We start from the raw sequence: 22,205 nt of genomic DNA on the forward strand, positions 1-22,205 counted from the left end.
TGCCCTCATGTGTCCTTTAAGTTCTCCCCTCTGGCTCCCTCTGTCTGTTGTCTTGTTCCCTCCTGGTCTGTTCCTCTGTGCTCCTCCCCCTCATTATCACACCTGGTTTCCTTCCTCCTCTCTCCTCACCTGTGCCTCGTCATGTCGTTAGTGTCTGTGTATTTAGTCTCTGTGTTCCCCTCACTCCTTGCCCAGTCATTGTATTCTGTTTGTTGGATTCTGTCTTGTGGATTCTGTCTTGTGCTATCTGTATTCTGTTTGTTGGATTCTGTCTCGTGTATTCTGTTTGCTGATATCTGTCTCTTGTCTACGCTCCTGTTCTTGCTCTCGTCCATGTTCCTGCCCATGTTCCTGTCCATGCTCGGTATGTTTTTGGTTTTGAGTTTTTTTATGTTTGAGTTGAACTTTGAATTTTGTTTGCTACTTTGTCTTGCCCTTTAAGTTGTTACTTTACCTGTCTGATTCTTGTTTGCTACTTTGCCTTTTGCCCTTTTGTCTGCTTTCAGATTTTGTATTCAGCTTTAATAAAAGCTCGCTTTTTGTTCTCCTGATTTTGCCTCCGGTGTCACTGCATTTGGATCCACCTTTCCCTTTTATAGTTTTCCCTTTTCCCCAACCTGACAAAAAGGTTACATAATGTTGCTTTAAAGCGCACATGATTTTAAAAATCACACCTTGCTGAATTTACCCATAGCTGAGGCAAGAGACAGCAAAGATCCTAACCCCTCTGCCAGTTGAATCTTCTCTCATGGAAAACATGAATGTTTAAAAATATTTCAAATATATTGTACGGCTGCAATGATTAATCCATCAACTGACTGCTTGTTAACTATTAAACTAGTTGCTAAATGCTTTCTACAATCAATTTATTTGAGTAGTTTTTTGAGATAAACGAAAAAATGTAAATTCTCTGATTCCAGCTTCTTAAATGTAAATATTTCACATTACAAAAATGTCAACTTTTGGAAAGATTGGGAGGAAATTTTATGACAAATCAGAAAGCATGATGCCCAGAATCTACTTTAAGGAATAACTGCTCAAAATGTAACTGGCAAGACTTCAAGTGTCACTCAACGTCAACCTCAGTGTGCTTTAGTCTGATCTAAACCTGAACCTGGATTGACATTTTTTTTTAAAAAATGTAATTGTTATATTTAAAAGATATCGGTTTTTATCTTATATCATGGAGATGGCAGCTTGGAGATGGGTCTAAAATCACTTAAAACAGATCGATCAAGAGAGGGTTTCTTTTAAAGGGGTTACTAGTGGCATGTTTGAAAGTAAAGTGGGAAAAATCAGTAGACAGAGTGGTTAATAATGGCTTATATAGCTAGAATAGTTTGAAATACAGAAAAACCTAAGAGGCAACAGTGTGTTCAGAACAAACTTCAACTTCTTTTGCAGTTGTCTTATTATTTTTATATTTGTCTTTTTATGGAGGAAAAACACCCAACATAGCTTTTTGAATAATTTCTTTATTATTAACATTATATTATTATATAGTTTCTTTCATGAGTGTCTAAGGGCTGAAAGATGTTTAACAGAAACAACTGACTCATGGAGTACAGGACCATGGAGACAACATCTCTTTCCCTGGTGACATGAAACTCTTTTCTTCCATTAGGGAAATATTTTCTGTGTGATGAGCAGAACTTTTCACATGAGATCAAACAGACACATGGTTTGCTCATATGTTTTTTTTCTTCCTTTCAGTAGAGTATTTTTTTTTGACACACAGATACATATAACAACATATAGTAAACTAATCACAGCATAGATCCCTACAGTTATTTAAACTTCATTGTGACAGTAAGTCATGAGGAACGGTTTACTTCTTAAGTGTTACAATCAGTGTGTAAAATAGTATCCTTCACCCAGTAATTCAGTTTGATCAGGTTCCCTGTATATTCATTGACAAAATAATGATGAATAATGATGCGGATTAGGATTTAGGATTAGCATACAATTATCACACGTAGAAGTAAAGTATCAGTTGAAAACAGAACATGAACGTCCCTTCTCTTTTGTTAATGTGAACCCGATTTTTTGCCCACTGCTCACACCATCTGATACTCAAAGGGCCACACTATTTTCTACCTCTGTGGGATTCAGATATGTGTATGGGACTTCTAGACTCTCGTTTCTGACTTCGATGTGCGTTTTGAGCACTTTAAGCCTTCCTTGAAATTCCTTTATCAGCTTGCGGGGAATCTTCTCAGTGAAATGCTCCTCTGGATAGTCGCCAAGAGGGACCTGGTGAGATCAGTCATACATTTAAAGTGGAAATTAGCAGGATGTTTGCAGCGGCTCAAAAGTGGTATTTTTTCTATATATTATTATATATAGACCTACTTTGCACAACTTGAATAGAAATAGCATGTCATTTATGTCATTTTTGAAGAAGTCCTGGGCACTTTGTAACACAGTTGTAGGAAGTGAGCAGGATGATATTTTGGCTGTGATGAAATATTGACCTACAGTACTTTACACAACTTAAAAATAAATATGGTTTATGGTTTTTCATGATGTTTTGTCACTTACAAAGTCAGTCGACTGCTTGCTGAGTAGCCACACGGTGCCCATTCCATGAACTGTTGCGTTGACATCAGGCAATGTCTCCAGTATCATGGCCTCGTGTGTTTTCCCTTTACTGGTTGGAGGGGGAAGTTGCAGGGTGATGGGTGTGTTGGGCATCCAGCCACCATAGTCATACTGCAATGATTGATTGATGAAAGAGACAATATCATGGTTTTTGGATTTTCCCTTTCCTTTAGTGATTTAAGCGTCTTTTTTTTTTTTTTTGCATGTAAAATGTCTGTAAATTTACAAACCCAAATTCCATTGCCAAAGGGAATCATTCTCTTCAGACCTGGTAGCTCCGCTCATATTTTATACATTTATGGACTTCTACCAACCGAGGATATCAGGAGTGAATTTACTTTATTTTTGGCATCTATGTGTAACATTACAGCTACCTGGGAAAAAGAAATGGTCAAACTTCAGGAATTTATTAGTTTGTTCCAGTAAAACTATACAAAGACTATTACAAATCTGTAACATTTAGTGGCCTGCTGGGCAGTGAGGCTGAGGCTAATACGCATCAGATTCCCTCTCTATCATAAGGCAAAGTTTTTGGTTAAGAAGCGACTGTTGCAGTGATATTCACAGTAGAAATGCAGCTAGCTGGAAGCTTAAAACACCAGTATGAGACCATCGACAGTATGAGAAAAATAATGTGTTTTTTTATTACAGCATATAAACCTGTTCTTGTAGGCACATAAAATGATGTTCCGTCATCATAGCCCCCAGAGGATGAACCCTGTGATACCCTCAATGTTCCTCTAGTGCCCCATGAGGTTCACACTGAGGTGAATGAATGTCACAGTAACTTTCAGCCAGATTCCCTCTGAGTTTGTTTCTGACATCTCTCACTGTGACAACATTGTTGATACTCTGACTTTTCATCAGATCATAACATTTATTTGTAAAACAAGGTTGTGACTGTCGTAAACATCATACCTGCAAAAAAAAAAATCATTTATATGAGTCGGTTAGCATTTGTTACATTTAGCTCAAAGCACCTCTGTGTTGAAGTGTAACCTGTCTGATTTCACCATGTTGGTGTTGTTCCTAAAATACTATAATGTTGCTCCAGGACAATGATTTCTGATTACGAAAGTCTGCATTTCGAGCAAGTTGTTGTGGCTTCATAGTTGAGTGCAGGACTCTTTCCCAGGAGACTGAGGTTTGTGTCCCGACTGAAGCGTATTAATATACTATGTTCACTTACTATTTTTATAGTAAGTTAACTTCTTAATTTCTGTTTTTATTTAGTTTTCTGTCATTGTTGGGTTAGACAGCAAAATTAACCCACTTTATAAGATTTAGGAAAACATGGTTTAAAATACTCACTTTTAACATGTGTTACAAAAGATAACTTCCCCCTTTGTGTATTTTTCCATTTTTTTCCCCTCAAATTGCAAAGCTGTCACATAACAAATTGGTTTGTTGCAATAATGGTCCTGGAGCAACATTTAGTATGATGTTAAAGGAACAACAGTAACAGAGCGCTTTGAGATCAACATATTTCACAAAAATAGCATGGAAACAGACAAGAGGATTCACCTGTCCAGAGTTGACAGCTGCGTGCCGTGCTGAGCAGGTGAAGATCACCATGGTGACAAACTTGACCAACTCAGTCACAGTAGCAAATTGCTGAGGAATTCCTGAGAATTATACAGAAAAAACTCAATTACTTAATGATGTCTAGATATCTAAATTGAAGTTTGATTTATGCATGCATTATGATAATTAAATGGTACATTAATGTGTCAGAAAACTTGCCACCTTTACCCCTGAAGAATCACCACCTTACTGTGGTGTAGGGGTTTGTGTGCCCCTGTGATCTTTGGAGCTAATGTTGTCAGGGGCAATAGCTCCTGGTAGGGCCAAGACAAATTGGTCTCAGGGGAGGGACCAGACTACGAGCAATTCAATAGGAGCCTATGAATTGGCAGACACAGACACAGGGTATCTCGCCCAGTACGGGCACACTGGGGCCCAGTCCTCCAACCAGACCTAGGAGGGAAGCTTGTCAGCAGGTGTCAGGCTCAGCCCAAAACTGCAACGTGGGAAAAAGGCCCCTCTTGACTTACCACCCGCAGGGAAGAGAAATGGGGTTGGCAATGGTGCATTTTGTATTGGCTGGGGGGGGGCTATCACAACAAACAGGAGTTCAGATTACCTGACCCTCTTGGTGTCATTTGGTGGCATCCTAAAATGGTTTCTATCTGGGGACTTTGGGATTTAAACACTCTTGTGGGCAACAATGGAGAAACCTGGAGGGTAATGGTTGGGAAGAATGGCCATAATGAAAACTATGTTTGAGCATAAGGTGGTTCATAAGTGTACTTGGTACCAGGCTATCTTGGGCCAAAGATTGATATCAACTTTGTCATCTTCTCAGACCTGGGGCCATATGTCTTGGACACATGGATGAAGAGAGGAGCAGAGCGGTCTACTGATCACCCCCTGGTGATGAGTTGGATCAGATGGCGGGAGAAGCTGTAGAACAGACCTGGTAAACCCAAATGAGTAGTGAGGGTGAACTGGGAACAGAGGCCCCAATCCATTGGTCCCAGGGGAGGTTGGGGACATGTAATCCAAATGAGCCATGTGCAAAGCTTCCATTTTAGAGCCAACTAGGAGCTGTGGTCAGAAGGTCACTGTTACCTGTCCTGGCAGCAATCTAAGAGGCCATCAAACTATTTAAGGGGGCCTTTCAAAGTAAGTTGGTTCAGGGGAAGTAGTAGACAGGTAGTGGGCGGCCTGAAGGGGTGTAGCTTCGGTGGTCACTGAAGCAAAAACTTCAGGTGTGGGAGGGGTTGGAGAGCCTATGAGAAGGACTTCCATTCGGCCATGAGGAAGTTCTTGTAAACCATCCTGTGACACAGCAAAGGGAAGGCTTGGCTTTTCAGTTGGTGAGAAGAACTGCTGACCTACAGCAGACATTGCGCCAGACCATCGAGGTGAAAAGGGAGCTGTGTCGGAAGGTAAAGCTTTAGATTTACCAGTACATCTAAGCTCAAACCCTCACCTATGGTCATGAGCTGGGGGTAGTCACTGAAAGAATGAGATTGCCAATACAAGCTGCCGATACAGTTTTCCTCTGTAGGATGGCTGGCATCTCAGACCTTGGACATCACGAGGGAGCTCAGAGTAGCACAGCTGCTCCTTTGTTTCGAATGGAGCCTTTTGAGGTGTATCAAGCATTTGACTAGGATAAGCGGACAACGATGGCTGGATGGATTGATGGATTGATGTGCACATTTATCATCATTAGGGTTAAGCTTTTCTGTAAAGTTTACCTGTGCTTTCTTTGGAGAGGAAGCTATGTTCAAAAATGTCTGAAATCCACTTCTGTAGTTCAGAGTCTTGTTGGACGTCGCTGTCATTCTTGTAGTAGTAGCTGAGCACTCCCTGCACAAACCTTTAAGAAATGTGTTCTTTAAAATACATTCCAAGTTGACTTATACATTTGCATATGCACTGCAGAAGCAAGACACTTTTTGTTGTTAATGGACATCTCTTTCAATTGAATATGGAATAATGGAAATCTTCCAGTCAGTACATTACATCTCTTCCATTTAAGCCATACACAAACAGAATTGTAAAAATGACAAGTTATGGTTTTAGGGGGAGTTACATGTTTCTATTTCTATCTATTTCTTGGTAAACATCAGCAAGGCAAAGTGACTCCCTGGAGTGTCTTGGTTCCCTTGGCTTTGACATTCTGTTGTGTTGTATTGAAATGTTTCTAATAATTTGACCACACCGTTATGCCGTCTATTAGTTTAGGCTGGTTAACCAAATAAACTGGCAACTGAGTGCCTCGCACGCCATGTAATAGCCTTTCACCACTGACGGCTACCATGCCACAGAGACTGGGTCAGCTCTGGGACGTGCAAAGCTGTGTATTGAAGGGAAGGCAACAGAATTGCAGAAGGCGTTATAAATGTCACAATCTTATGATTTACTTGATTTACATGAACAACACACCCAGTTTTATATTTACACCACTGAAAATGCCTAAAATCATAGCCTACAGGATTTTATTCATTTCAAGTGCTTTAGCACTCATCTGTCTTGCCTATGTTTTCAGTGCAACTCTGCAGATTGGTGAAACAGCTTGCAACTCCTGGCAGCACCATCAGCTGCTCCGAGATGCCTCTCTCAGTAGTTGTTGTCTGGCCCTTAAACATTAAGCATGTTTGATTTTATGGGGGTGGTCACAATGAGCCTGTGAGCAGTTCGGGAGGCTTTAAACTGGATCCATAAACACCTCACCAGAAAATCTGTGCCAAACAGCATGTTTTGAAGGCCTAGGGTCATTAAAACATGTCTAATTTAGTACCAAGATCAAATAAATTAGAAACATTATGCATCATTGAAATAGTACTTGTGGATTATATCCCAATGCTGGAGTCCATCATCCCTGTAGTAGAAGTTTGGCACATCCTGCAGTCCACGCTCAGCAATGTCATCTGGTAAACAGAGTGAGCTGTAGGTTATTGAGGACATGGATCTCCTCAGGACTGTGAACATACCCTCTCCACCAGATGCTGCATACTAGGGAATAGTCAAATATGCAAGGACAACAGTTAATGACAAATACTGTAGATGATATTGAAAATAAAGAAACGTTTACTTTGTGGACTACTGGACAGGTTGGTCGTTTCGTACATGAGTGAAAACTCCATTCTCTGATATCAGAAGAAGTCGAGCCAAGATGTTGATCTGCAGAGTGTAGCGAGTGTGAGGTATGAGGAGCTGAGGGAGAGAAGGGATTTTGTCATTGACAATATTACCTGTCAAGAAAGTCAAAAAGTGAAATAGATTAAAATTACAGTGAGTTCAGTATTCGCCCTCACAGTTACCTTGTACAAAGGATGCACCATGGGCACGTTGCGCAGCAGTGACACTGCAAACACTTCAGCCAGCAGGTGAGCGCGCAGCAGGTGAACACTGAGTTCATGTATGTTGAAATCTGCACTTCTCACAAAGATCTTGGCCATCAACCAGTCGTACTCAGAATCAGTAGGAAAGAAGATGGGATTGTCGTCTCCTGGAGTCTGCTTCAGCTGCAGGAGAAGGAGACAGGATGAGGTTCATTCTGTCCATTTGATCCATCACCAGGACTGTTTGATAACGTTTAAGATTTTTCTGAAAAGATGTAACTATTTACAACAGATTTGGCAGGTTTGTCATTTCATCCTGTTACACTATTCATCCCTTAACGAGAAATTAAGTTCTCAATGTTTTAGTGTCATGTAAATATAACTGACTTGTGATGGGGTCAGACTCAATTGTCAGCCTGTCAAAATGGCTTGGGCTCAAGCAGGTAGTAATAAACTGCCTTTCCTAGCAGAGAGAATCTATAGCTGCCATCCAGGGGGCCAGGGGAGCCATCAAGTACTGCTTCTTCCCGTTGACGGTGTTTGTTTCCACTCCATCCAAAAGACTATAGTCCACCAGGAATATGTTGCCTTTCTGTTGGAAATATAGGTGAGGGAGGTTAAGAAATAATTTGACTCAAATGCATCCAGCATACCTGCCAACTGTGGATTTTCATATTTCACTGTACAACACTACAACAAAAAATAAACAACAAAATAACAGTCACAAACGGCAGTGACTCAAATTCTAATAGGTTGTCATGTTTTCTTGTCAGATTGTAGATTGCTAACCAGTCACAGAGCACCATGCCATGGAGCACTTTGGACTGCCCAGTTGGCCACTGAAAGGAAGCACACAGTGCTTCTGCGTCCTGCGTGTCCTGCACTAGTGAGACAGGACACACATTAGTGCAAAGTCTTGCAACAAGTTATGTGAAATTTGGAAGTGTAGGGCTTGCTGAGAAGTTCACACGTTCCCATTCAAACATTTGTTTGCTATGGGCGTCAATGTTTTCCCAAGCTCGGGACACATTTAGATTGAAATACCGTCTTCCAACTTGCAATGGATTGCAGTATAATACAGCTATAATCATGTTATTCACCTCCATTTCATCTTTCAAATTAGACACTCCAGGGGTAAACACCATGTCATCATCGAGAGGAAAGTTACTGGGCAGGGCAGTACAACGTCTGATCAACATGGGGTTGACTCCATTTAGGAATTGGTAGCCGAAAAACGCATCATCCTTCCAATGTTCGTGAACATACTCTGGAAAAAAAAAGGTTACCCTTGTTGAGTTTCATCCTTGCTTTAAAAATGTTATAAACTTAAGTGACTACTGCATGTGGGTCAAACATGATTGAACACTGTAACTTGTAAAACCTTTTTAGGACGCATAATACAATACAGTTTAAAATCTGAATAAATACAGTTGAATGTATACTATTACACATACAGAATTGGGTCTTCCATTCATCTACATGACAGTACAGTACCTGAAATTTGAGTTCTGTGCCAGAACACCTTATTGAGATGATACATATCCGTCCACTTCTTCTTACAATCAGCCAACCCATCCAGTTTCAGCTCTATCACTCTGGAATGTATAAGCAAGTGGAGACATAGTTGTTATACATTATACAATAAATTGTGTTTTATAAACAGGTCAGGAGGCAGGTAGAGGTGCATAGTTATATAAATAGATATCTGACAGAATTTAAGGAATTCACCCTGTGATTGCAGTGAAGGCAAACTGCATGTTCTTGGTGAAGGAGAAGCGGACCTCAGGAGGCAGAGAACAAGGGTCTTTTGCCTTAATGCAGTGGGGCATTCCTTCCATGCACACATCCCAGCTGGGAAGAAACAAAAAGTAAAATGGAACAGTTAGATATCAGTGTATCTGCACTTTTAATTTAGAGTATGCAAGCATTATATTCTTTACATAATTTCAGGCATTCAGTATTTCAATTTTTGCAACATATGGTATAATACAATTTTAGGGTCATAATTAAAAAAAAAAATCATTAACATTCTTTTTTGGAGCTTGCAGAAAGGTGCACAATAAAAGTATCTCTTTCCCCTTTAACTGTGAATTGCTAATTTTACGTTGTTGGGCTGGTAGTATTTCACAGCTCACTTTAGGGAACTCTTGAGAGGCTCCACAATCCGTTATTGCTTTTTTTTAAAAAAAATGTTCATTGAACGGAGATGACGCAACTCTCTCTACTCTGAGAGGGCTCTGGTCACTATCAAGAGTCTTGGTAGTTGCAAGTTTGAGGCAAAAAACCTAAAAATGGCTGACTGATGCAGTATGCATCCAGCGTAGCATGCTGCCCTTACATTAGCTAACAAGCGGAATTAACATCAGCCAGCGTTGTTTGATGAAATTCCGCATTTAGTAGCTAAATGTTATAACACCTTTAATCAATCAATTAATCATTTAATTGATTAATCATCATATATCATGGACCAAAGGTGAGGGAAGTTTGGATGCATGTTAGTTTTGGGGTGCATAAAACTGAAATGTGTGCAAACTCTGAATTCTCACCAATAGTCTTCCTCTCGCTGCGTTAGCTCCTGCTGTCGACTGTACCTGCCAAGTTGACTGTTGTCTTCAAAAACTCTCAGAGCTTAAAGAAACGACAAGAGAGTTTAAACTTGTGGATTTGTACAGTGTGTTGACTTGATTTAACTCCTTATAAATATCCTTACAATTTAGCTTTCAACACTTTCTTGAATTCGTCATTAGGTTGAACAGGATTACAGGATTACAGAATAACAGACAGAACATTTCAACAAACCTTTTCCCTCTCTGAAGTAGTGCACCTCGCTGTCAGTGATCCAGCGGTAGATGGGAAACGTGTAGGTGTCTCCCTCAGGGGATTTCACATCCACCTTGGCGGGGAACCAGGCGTCTTCAGGCAAAAGTGGGAGACACTTTTTGTCTAGCTCTATTAGAATCAGCTTTCCGATGGAGACAGGGCAGGACACGGTAAAACTAGATGCCTGGAAATGACGGAAAAAGTTTGAAAACAACTAGGTGATGATAAAGTGTATTTGATGACCAAGAGGTCCAAGAGGATGCACGAAATGACACTTTGCATAAAATACCAGCTTATGGAGCTCAATATGGGGATTTGTGGGCATTTCTCATTGTCATTGGGTTGAAGGTTGAAGAGTTGCATTGTAGAAAAATACCTTGTTGCAGCGCATATGAGTCTGAGTTTGTGAGGGTTTACATCAGCTTTTCTAAACTGGTATTAAATGTGCCTTTATATGATCTCTTATGGGAAGCATTGAGGAAGTGTTTTATACATTTAGAGAAGGATATTTGAGACTCACTGCTCCTTTGATGAAGGATAAAGGCCCTTCGGCCCACGTGCAGCAGCTCTCCCCATCTGTTCCCACCAGCTTAATGTAGACATTGTTAATAGTGGTGGCAAAGGCCCGATTTCCAGTGAATATGGTCACTTCATAATGCACCATTTTGGTTCTGGAAAGCAAAAGATTCCTGGACGAGGGAGAATAATAACAAATCTCAGCACTGATGGGGTTAATTGTAATTATACATGAACCTGAATGGAACAAATAAAACAAAACATTTTCATATGCTGATATCATAGCTACTAATGTGAAAATGCTATTTTTCCATTTATCTAAGCAAGGTGTTCCAAAGTGAAATCATTTCATGAAGCATCTCTCTACAACTTCCTTTGATGAACAGCTCTTTCGATTAATCAGCTCACTGCTGATTCTATCTTAAGTGTTCAGTCAGTACAAATAAGTCAACTGTGCTGAGAATCAGCCCCCAAAATTGATTCTCCTGTCATGGAAAAAAGCTAATAGCTTTTACATACACACTATCCGTTTCAATTAACAAGAAATTTCAAGTTGCAGCAGTATTGCTGAGGTAAATTCTGCTGAAAGCAACTTTATCTATAACTCTCCATGCTCCATATCTGACCAACCAAATGTTTGCTTTTTATTGTTTTATTGGATCAGTCCAAGGTTGCTCAAACAAGCTTCAGTCTGTGTGTGCCATTTCCTGATAAACATTATCATCTGGCAATCCTAAAAGTTTGTTCTGACATATGGTGTATGGGCACTACTGCACTGCAAGTGTTGCAGTTCCACAGTGTTAATGGATTGAAAATGGCTTTCTTGGCGTTGAGTAGAGTTGAGATGATAAAATTATAGCAACACCAATACAAACAAAGCAGCAGGCTGCAATTTCTGCTTCTCTTTGTATTAACAGTAGCTGTATTGAGATAACCTCCATTAACTGCTATTCAGTGAGAGTTCACTATGTCAAATTGTATACATAAGTTGAGCATTGCATGTCCTGGTGTCACATTAACTAGCTTAGTACTAAATGTCGTTTCAGTGCTCTGATTTGATGTTGGTCTTTCTAATTGCACCCAGAGCCCGTCCCTTGCTACATGGAGTTATGTAGATAGGGCTACATGATAAAGATACTACAGCTTTTGGTTTTGCTGCTTACGTGTGCAGTGATTTGCTGCAAGGTCTTAAAGAAACTCTTGTACCTCCAGAACTCTGTTGATTGCCTGCTAACCAACTCCCTCTATCGTGACAGCATCACCCCCCTGTCCTCCAGAACCTTAGTGGGCTCCCAGCCCCACAGTGGATCCAATTCAAAATCCTCACCCACACAGTCTTCCATAACCAGGCCCCTTCCCACATCACTGACCTGCTCCACCGCCACACTTCTTCTTGCAGGCTCTGCTCCTCTGATGCCTAATCTTCTGTCTGCACCTCTCAGGACTAAGCATCGTACCTGGGACTTTTGAATAGCTGCCCCTCCCTCTGGGACTTTCCCAAACCACATGTGAAATTGAAAAGTCACTCTCGAGAGCACTTTACCGTGTCTAGACTGCCGGTAGGACAGGGAGGGGGGATTTGACTGTAATACTTACTGCTGTCTTGATATTTTGGCATCTCCTGCTGCAAACAGCTATACCAGCCTCCCCCATTGATTTTCTGTGGTTATTGTGAATGTTCCAATTATTAGCTTAATTAACATCAGTTATGAACATGACAACATTGTCTTCCATGGTTGTTAGAACAAGTGTGATCATTGGTCAGTCTTGCAGATGACCTATTGCCTAATAAAGGGGAACAGTCTGCTTTCAGTTCACTCATTGCCCAAGATTCCCAAGACTACTTAACAGAAGCGGTTCAGAGACAAAGGGAGTTATTTCTCTGAACTGCTTCCCGTTTTTTTTGTCGTTTTCGGAGTCTTGGGCACTGAGTGAACTCACAAGATCCTTTCTCTGAAAGGGGAGGCAGTTCATGAAAAGAACTTCCTCTTTCTTTGAACTGCTTCCCTTTTCCCTTCCTCAAAATTATGGTGCAAGTTTACAAAGAATTTCCGAATATAAATTGAAGAATGTAATTCGACTAAGTAGTCTTCGTTAAGTGACACAGCAGAGACAGAAACAGTAGTGTCAGCACCACTTTGGAAACAACACTTGAGTTTACCAATAAACTGAGACAAGAAACAGTGGGTCATGTAGGCTGAAATGAAGGTCATGTCTTTTACATATCCACTGCCTGTTTGGTTGAAGTGGCATAAAACTTCCAGTTGTAGCCGGCTAGAGGAAGTAAATTCTACTTAAAGAAATTCCAGTCTCCATATCTGAGTATTGCGGAAGCGAAGAATGTTTGCTCTCGCCAATTTATTACCCACAATCAAGGGTTGTTCAAACAAGCTCCTTTCATCATGTGCTGTTTCCTTTCCAAAGGTAAGTCATTTGCATATTACAGTAAAAGGACACCAATGTAGTCATGCTTCATTTGCTGTGGCACATGCATCCAGTATCAGAACATTATAACTGCCCTAGTGCAAACACAACAGCAGGCCGCAAGTTTGTATTAAAGGGGCTCTTTGGAACAATTACAAGTAAATGTATTTTATTTCATGGAGACACTGAAGAGTGGAGAGGGGAACACAAGAGGGAGAATCACATTGTCTAGTGAGAATTTAAACACAGGTGCACTCTCAACAAGACTTTACTTGACTTTACTTTTGATCAACTGTTGATCAACCTCCCCTTCCTGGAAGTTGCAATATCGATATAAGGAAAAGCACCATTACTTTGAGTAAATATGTAACAGAGACCAAGGAGTTTTCTGACATTTCATTACAGAATTCCTACATACCATATCTTTATATACTATACCGCTGCTGCAAACGAATGCTGTAGATTAAGGTTGAGCTTCTTTTTACCTCTTTGTATACTGTTGTGTAGCTTAATCTACAATAAGACATTGTATTCTATCTGATCATCATATGTTTGCAGCATAAAAGTCCTGTGAGAACTTTTTAATGAAAAACAACATGTTTTCAGTTTTTGAACAGTATAGCTTATACAGCTGATCCAGGTTTGGCTTAAATATCTCAAACAATTCAGAACAAACTTCTCAAACCAGCAGCTTCATGTTGTGTTAGTAATTATGACCCAAATGTTTTCTTTGTTATAGAGAGACAAAATGCAACATAGATGGTTTGAATAATTTCTTTATTATTATTAAAGAGCTTCTATCTCAGTGATTTACAGAAACAACTGACTCGTGGAGCACAGGACCATGGTGGGAGTATCTCTTTTTCTGGTGACATACTGCACTGAACATAGTATTTTCCATGTGATAGGTACATATAGATACATATAACAACATATAGTGAATTTAGCAAAGCACAATTGATTTAACTTCATTGCGGAAATTTATCATGAGACACAGTTTACTTCAAAAGCCTATCTTTCACACCAGTAATATAGTCAGTTACATTCATTTTGTTTGATTAGATGCCCTGTTACAGAGGCTGTGGCTCAGGGGTAGAGCCAGCGTCTTGTTATTGGAAGGCCGTTGGTTCGATTCCCCTGGTCTGCATGTCAGAGTGTCCTTGGGCAAGATACTGAACCCCAAACTGCTCCTGATGTGCTGGTCAGCACAATGCATGGTAGCCACTGCCATCAGTGTGTGTATGAATTACTGCAAGTGACTTTGGAGGAAAGCATATGTTAAAGGCCCTAAAATATAAATTAACAACATAAGTTTTAAACTGTGGATTTAAGGAGCACATTTTTACCACAGACAAATCAAGTCAGCTGTATAAAAAGCATCACATGCAGAAGTACAGTTATCAGTTCAAAACAGAACATGCAGATGCTTTCTAACTTTTGTCAAAGAGCCAAAGAGCTCACACCATCTGATACTCAAAGGGACACACTATTTTCCACCTCAACTGGATTCAAGTATGTGTATGGGACTCCAAGATTTCCATTTCTGGCTTTGACGTGAGCTTCGAAACCTTCAAGCCTTTCTTGAAATTCCTTCATCAGCTTGCAGGGAGTCTCCTCAGTGAAATGGTGTGTTGGGTACTGGCCAAGAGGCACCTGATGAGATCATACATACAAACATTTCATGTTTTGTTTATTAAACATAGACTATTATGAACACGATGTACAGTTTTAGAAAGTGTGTAGGATGTTTATCAGGGTCTCAAATGTGGCATTATATATAAACCTATGTAAACACTTTAAGCTAGTTAAATATAGATATTATTTTTGTAATTTTTAATTAAGTCTTGGCACTTACAAAGTCAGTGGACTGCTTGCTGAGTAGCCACACGGTGGCCATTCCCTTAACTGTTGTGTTGACGTCAGGGAATGTGTCCAGCATCGTGTTCTCATTTGTTGTCCCCTTTTTGGTTGGTGGAGGTCGTTGCAGGGAGCTGGGAGCATTGGGCATCCAGCCGTCAAAGTCATACTGCAATGAATGATCGACAGATGACTGATTAAGGAAGTCATATTGAGCAAAGTTTCACACTCTGGGACATAATACTTATGCCTAAATTCCACATATGTGTGTTACTGGTGTTCATACATCTGTAACGATATCGATAATGCCCCTAGTGTCAAACGCAAGGAAATGCATTTCTGTACAAGTGAATAGAAACTACCTGTTTAGCCATATGTGAATGGCTAATTCTGTCTGTTTTACGACACGTGAGGTTGAGGTTGGAGCACTACATGGACAAGGACCAATAATGTTAGCTAGCTGCAGCCTCAATTTGTGTTATTTTTTTCAATTACATTTTTTACATTCTTTGTAATTTATATTACAAATTCTGGTCCAAAATATTACAGAGGGGAGGAGTTTCACAGGCACATCAGATATCATACAGAGATTCTATAGGTTGACTCTCCTCTGTGCACATACATGCTGTATGTTGAAACTAGGTGTTTCCTATGCTTTTGTACCAAATATAAACTAAGAAAATGACCATAGTTAACATCATACCTGAGTATATCATCATTTCTTGCATTTAGCTCAAAGCAGGACTAGTCAAAGTACAGCCCCATTAACCGTGGCTGTAGACTTAGATTAACAAGATTCACCTGTCCAGAGTTGACGGCTGCATGCTGTGCTGAGCTGGTGAAGATCACCATGGTGACGAACTTGACCAACTCAGCCACAGAGGTGAAGCTCTGAGGAATTCCTGAGAATTAAAAATATTGTATTTAGATAATTACATTAAAAGTTAATTCATATTTGAACTTTAACAATAAAATGGTACATTAATGTACATGTATCACCATTAGGATTTGTTTTTCAGTAAAGCCCACCTGTGCTTTTCTTGGAGAGGAATCCATGAACAAAAATGTCCGAAATCCACTTCTGCAGTTCGGAGTCTTGCTTGACCTCAGCATCATTCTTGTAGTAGTAGCCGAGCACTCCCTGCACAAACCTTTGAGAAATGTGGATAAGTTCAGTAAAACGCATTCCTGATTGATTTCCACATTTCTATACACACTGCAGTAGAAACACACTGTTTTTGTAATGCTAGCAGAACAAATAGATACAATTATGTCAGTAAAACAAGTTACCACAGGAGATATGATGCTCAAAATAAAAATAAGCTACATCACATGTGTTCATCACGTGATGTACTGATCACACAGTTTGGTCATTGTGTCAAATTGACTTCACAGTCTGGCTCTGCTGCTGGCTTGTGTAAACATCATTTTAAGCTTAAGTTACCAGCCTTTTTGTTTTGTTCTTATTTCATGTTCTCTGACAAATCCTACCACTGTCTTAGTCTTTACACTGTAAAGCAGAATAAATACTTTTAGTGACTTCATGTAACTAAGACTTAAGATCATAATGCATACAGTACCTGTTGATGATATGCCAAAGTCTGAGTCCATCATCCCTGTAGTGGAAGTTTGGCACATCCTCCAGTCCACGCTCAGCAATGTCATCTGGTATACAGAGGGAGCTGTAGGTCATGGAGGACATGGATCTCCTCAGGATTGTGATCATACCCTCTCCACCAGATGCTGCATACTAGGGATCATTCACATATGTGAGGAAAACAGTCAGAGAGGAATACCGTAGATCAGTGGTCCCCAACCACCCAGTCTGCAGGTCATTTGCTACCAGGACGAAGAGAAAGAATAAATATGTTGGAAAGTTGTTTTATTTTGAAAAACGGATTCTCCATCTGTTCCTCTTGGCGTACTTGACACGTACCTGTTTCAGTTACGATATACCCTAAAAAAACGCCCTCAAGCTAGCTAAAATGAGTGGAAAACAAATGTCTTCAGAGAGCTACTTTGCAAAGAAAAAAGGAATTATGATAAGACGGAAGAATGGGGTGGCTGTAGCTCAGCGGGTAGAGCAGGTCGACTAGTGATTGGAGGGTTGAGAAAGCTTGAGGACCACTGCCGTAAATGATATGGTTCTACGGGTCATGTTGGTCTTTTCATACCTCTGTGAAAACTCCTGTCTTAGATATCAGAAGCAGTCGAGCCATGATGTTGATCTGCAGAGTGTAGCGAGTGTGAGGTATGAGGAGCTGAGGGAGAGAAGGGACTTTGTTATTAACACTATTATTTGTCACCCAATCAGGAAGCTAAAAAACAAAAATAAGCAGTTTAGACAGAGTTAAACTACAGTGAGTTCAGAATTCTCCCTCACAGTTACCTTGTACAGAGGATGCACCATGGGCACGTTGCGCAGCAGTGACACTGTGAACACTTCAGCCAGCAGGTGAGTGCGCAGCAGGTGAACGTTGAGTTCATGTATGTTAAAATCTGCACTTCTCACAAAGATCTTGGCCATCAACCAGTCGTACTCAGAATCAGTAGGAAAGAAGATGGGATTGTCGTCTGCTGGAGTCTGCTTCAGCTGCAGGAGAACGAAGGAGGATGAGGTTCAATCAGTCAGTCCGTTGAATACATCACCAGGACCGGTGGATAATGATTTAGATTTTTCTTATATGTTTGACTATTTATTACGGATACAGCAAATGTCCCTGCACCTACCTGTGTGCAGCAAAGTGGATGCTTCCTGTTACAGCGGAACATACATCTTACAGTTTGAATCATATCATGCGTCTAGCTTGCAGCTTTATTATTGCCTATATTCAGTGATGCCAGATTAAAAATTTTATCTGACTACTTTTTTTCAGTAACGAGTTTCAAACCAGTAATCAGATTAAAGTTACTTATTCAAGTCACTGTGCGCTATTATTATTTTTGTCATTTTTCTCAGTAAAAATATATATTTTTATATTTTTAATATTCTTCTTGCGTGTCGGAGAGTAATGTCGCGCACAGGAGAGGGGGGTTGGCACCTGCTGAATGTAACTAATAAAATAACTTGTAATCTGACTTAGTAATCAGTATAGTAACTAAGTTACTTTTTAAAGGAGTAATCCGGAGTATGTAATCAGATTACTTTTTCAAGGTAACTGTGTCAACACTGCCTTTATTTGACTCGTCATCTTACCTGAATAGCAAGTGGCATCAGCTGATCTTGAGGTGTTTTGTGCAAGAGGACCAGGGGAGCCATCAAGTACTGCTTCTTCCTATTGATGACATTTGGTTTCACTCCATCCAAAAGTTTGTAGTCAACCAGGAATATGTTGCCTTTCTGTTGGACATTTAGGGAGGATGAGAACTGACTTGCACTCACAAATGTGATTCTAATACTAAGATCACTCAAGGTCAAGACAATCACCTTCATTTCTTCTCCCAAGCTAGACTGACCATGGAGGAAGACCATGTTGTCAGTGACAGGAAAGTTACTGGGCAGGGCCGTACAGCGTCTGATCAACATGGGGTTGATGCCGTTTAGATACTGGTAGCCAAAAAACACATCCTCCTTCCAATGTTTCTGAACATAGTCTGGAAAAAGAGGGAAGTTAAGTGAAACAGAAAAATGGGAGAACAATTTGTTTCATATAAATCAGAGTGACAGACATGATTGGACACTGTTTCTAGTCGTTTCAATCATTTGTTAGTCAGAGTCTTAATTATATGTTTATTAAATACAGTTACCATGTAGACATAGACATAGAAAACCGAGATACTAACTCATTTCCTTTCGAATTTTTCCATTTAGTGAGCCAAGTACAGAAGCCAATAGATTATCAAGCATTCAGTCAAAATGAATGACTTATCTCAGGAGCAGAAACAATTTAAACATTTTTAGGTAGCATGATACATGAAGTTGACTATCTGAGTAAATACAGTTGAATGTGTACTACTATGCAAACAGTATCAAATATTCCCTTACACTACTATGATAGTTCAGTACCTGCCATGTGAGTTTTATGCCAGAATGCCCGATTAAGATGATGCATATCCTTCCACTTCTTCTTGCAGTTAGCCAACCCTTCCAGTTTCAGCTCAATCATCCTGGTATATGAAAAAAAAGAGACTTAATTGTGAGATATGTTGTTTTATAAGCAGGTCTAGAGAGCTTAAAGCTGCAATATCTGACAGAATTTGAGGAATTCACCCTGTGAATGCAGTGAAGCCAAACTGTATAGTCTTGGTGAAGGAGAAGCGGACCTCAGGAGGCAGAGAACAAGGGTTTTTTGCCTTTATGCAGTGTGGTATTCCCTCTTTATACACTTCCCAGCTGGGAAAAATAGAGCAGAGAAGTGAGGACAGTCCAAATACCAGTTTTTATATATATATATATATATATATATATATATATATATATATATATATATATATATATATATATATATATATATATATATATATATATATATACACACAACCAAAAAGTGTAGCAGGCATGTGAGATCTCACCGATACTCTTTCTTTCTCCACTTTAGCTCTTTCTCCCGACTGTACCTTCCCAGATGGTGGTTGTCTTCAAAGGCTCTCAGAGCTTAAAGAAAGAACCACAAGAAAGTTTAAACTTGTTGGTATATAAGGAATGTTGGAATTAATTTACTCAAATTAGTTTTATTTATCAAGCCCAAAATCACCATCACATTGTTTCAGCGTGCCTCACAATCTGTACAGGGTCCTTAGACCCTCGATTCGATGGTTCCTTATTCACCTTCTCATAATCTAGCTTTCAGAGCTTCTCTTTCTTGAATGTCTCATTACAGTGAACAGCGTACAGGATTACAGAATGTCAGACATCAAAATTCAAAATTCTGCCGTGCTAGTGGCAGCCCATCGTAGCAGATTCTGGTACTTTGTATTTTTTTTTTGGACAATGAAGGGCCTGAGCTGGCTTTTCTTCCTGAGGAGGCTCTTGTCACCATCTTCTTCGCTGTCTGTCTCTCTGTATATCTGTCTGTCTGTATGTCTGTCTGTCAGCAAATTTCCACAAACCTGTTCCCTCTCTGAAGCGATGCACCTCACTGTCAGTGATCCAGCGGTGGATGGGGACCGTGTAGGTGTCTCCCTCAGGGGATGTTATCTCCACCTTGGCAGGGAACCAGTCTTCTTCAGGGAACAGTGAGAAGCGCTGTTTGTCTAGCTCGATCAGAACCAGCTTTCCAATGGAGACAGAGCAGGACACAGTAAAACTAGACACCTGGAACAAAGACATAAATTGCCAAACACATCGAGATGAAAATAAAGTTGATTTGACAACCAAGAATGGAGCTATGACATCACATTAATTGACATACAATTACTGAAAGTAGAAGGCAGAAGAACACCATCTCATGGAGCTCATTATGGAGGGTTTTCTGTATCATTTGTGGTCATAGATTGAGGTTTTGCTCTGCAGCACATATCTTGGTGATGTACAAATAAGTCTGAGAAGCTTGTTGTATATTTAGAGAAGGATATTTCAGACTTACTGCTCCTTTGATGAAGGCTAAAGGCCCTTTGTAGTCTATGAGCCGGGTGCGGTGGCTCTCTCCATCTGTGCCCACCAGCTTAATGTAGACATCGTTATAAGTAGTGGCATGGTCGAGACTGCCTGTGAAAACTGTCACTTCATAATCCACCATTTTCACTCTGGAAGCAAAAATCCTGTTTGGGAGAGAATAATAATAATAATAATAATAATAATAATAATAATAATAATAATGATAATAATGATAATAATAATAATAATAATAATAATAATAATAATAATAATAATAATAATAATATCAATATCCAATCTCACCACCAATTTGTTTAACTGTCATTATACATTAACCTGAATGCAAAAAAAAATATTATCGCAATCATGTAAAATTGATCTTTTTCCATCTATCTAAATGTAGTCCAGTCATTATGAAGTGTAATTATTTCATGAGGCATCTCTCTTGCCTGTTGATGAGTTCATTTGATGAATGGTTCTTTCGATTAAACGAGTCGCCCCTGATTCTGTCCGCAGTGTTTCAGCCAATACAGCCAACTATACTTAAGGTCATGGAAAAAGTTAAGTTAATTTACATATTAACTACGTGTTTGTATGACGAAACATAACTTCAGCTTGAAAGAGGAAGCAACTTTACACATCACTGCAGTTGAATGATTGACTGTGTCAACAGTGTGTCATTTCTTGAGCAGAGTTGAGTTACTTATTAAAATGACATCATTGCCGGTGGAATAGATGAGACCGCAAACTCAGGCTTCATTTGCTTGGGCACATGCATCCAGCATCTGAACATTAAAAAAACGCTAATGCAAACACAGCAGAAAGCCCCAAGTTGGTATTAAAGGGGCTTAAAGGGATGTGACTTCATGTAAGTTCTAGCACAACACACAGGTCTCACTGAGCCCCTTTAACATTTATCGTGCTTCGCTAGCTTCCCTATGCTCCTATACAGAGGGAGCCTACAAGCTTACATTTCCTCAATGCGTTTAGCCGTGCATGCTCTGCTGCCAGTTTATGTTGCTCAGCACCACATCGCACTTTTTTTTCACTCTGATTGGTTGTAGGTCTATCCAGATGTGTACAGAGGCATTCTGAGAAAAGTATCAAATGTAAAAGTACTTACTATGCAGTAAAATAGTCCATGTACAGTAAAACTGTGTCAGACTCTCCACTTTGCCTGAGCCACACACTGTTTTTCAGGGATCTGGGCTGTTGAGTCGACTACACAGATTGATGTTCTGCATTTTTCAGACATGTGCCACGGACACAAAGAGTGTAGTCTCTTAGACTTTGTGTGATGTGGATATCCAGTGTCATAATTACACCTCAAACTCCATCTATTCATCAAATTGTCTTTGTTTTGTGCGTATATTTTCTGTTCTACACATATTTTCAGCTGCATATTTGCCCTTAAAAATGTGTTATTGAGAAGCCAATCAGCTCTTATAATCTTATTATGACTGACTGTTTCCCCTCCCTCATCCATCTTTCCTCCTAGTTCTATTTGTTGTATGGTATTTTTTTTTCAGACCAGATAACATTGTGTGTTTTTTTAATTCTTTTGTACGGGGTTAGGGTCTATTTTCACATTTGCT

At 39.8% G+C, this 22,205-nt stretch overlaps 2 protein-coding genes across 3 annotated transcripts; both read right to left on the reverse strand.

Moving 5' to 3' along the window:
- Nucleotides 1-1,859: 1,859 nt before the first annotated feature.
- On the reverse strand, nt 1,860-12,235 carry LOC119020523 (polyunsaturated fatty acid lipoxygenase ALOX15B-like). The gene is made up of 14 exons (XM_037099884.1): nt 12,164-12,235; nt 10,798-10,966; nt 10,257-10,461; nt 10,004-10,085; nt 9,186-9,308; nt 8,952-9,052; nt 8,558-8,724; nt 7,437-7,640; nt 7,243-7,329; nt 6,959-7,128; nt 5,868-5,989; nt 4,126-4,226; nt 2,542-2,712; nt 1,860-2,253 (listed from the first exon to the last, which is right to left on the reverse strand). The coding sequence occupies exons 2-14, from the start codon at nt 10,939-10,941 to the stop codon at nt 2,074-2,076; spliced, it is 1,857 nt and encodes a 618-aa protein (XP_036955779.1). The 5' UTR covers nt 10,942-10,966; nt 12,164-12,235; the 3' UTR covers nt 1,860-2,073.
- Nucleotides 12,236-13,977: 1,742 nt separating this feature from the next.
- LOC119020488 (hydroperoxide isomerase ALOXE3-like) lies at nt 13,978-21,825 on the reverse strand. 2 transcript variants are annotated; one of them, XM_037099829.1, is made up of 15 exons: nt 21,734-21,825; nt 20,600-20,774; nt 20,124-20,328; nt 19,587-19,668; nt 19,285-19,407; nt 19,081-19,181; nt 18,502-18,668; nt 18,271-18,414; nt 17,464-17,667; nt 17,249-17,335; nt 16,655-16,824; nt 16,104-16,225; nt 15,876-15,976; nt 15,073-15,243; nt 13,978-14,870 (listed from the first exon to the last, which is right to left on the reverse strand). In XM_037099829.1, exons 2-15 carry the CDS (start codon nt 20,750-20,752, stop codon nt 14,691-14,693), a joined length of 2,010 nt encoding a protein of 669 aa, XP_036955724.1. In that variant the 5' UTR covers nt 20,753-20,774; nt 21,734-21,825; the 3' UTR covers nt 13,978-14,690. The 2 variants fall into 2 exon arrangements, with proteins under 2 accessions (XP_036955724.1, XP_036955734.1); XM_037099839.1 differs by lacking the exon at nt 19,285-19,407.
- Nucleotides 21,826-22,205: the final 380 nt, after the last annotated feature.

Source organism: Acanthopagrus latus, chromosome 1 (genome assembly GCF_904848185.1).
Source record: "Acanthopagrus latus isolate v.2019 chromosome 1, fAcaLat1.1, whole genome shotgun sequence".
In the NCBI taxonomy this organism is placed as follows: domain Eukaryota; kingdom Metazoa; phylum Chordata; class Actinopteri; order Spariformes; family Sparidae; genus Acanthopagrus; species Acanthopagrus latus.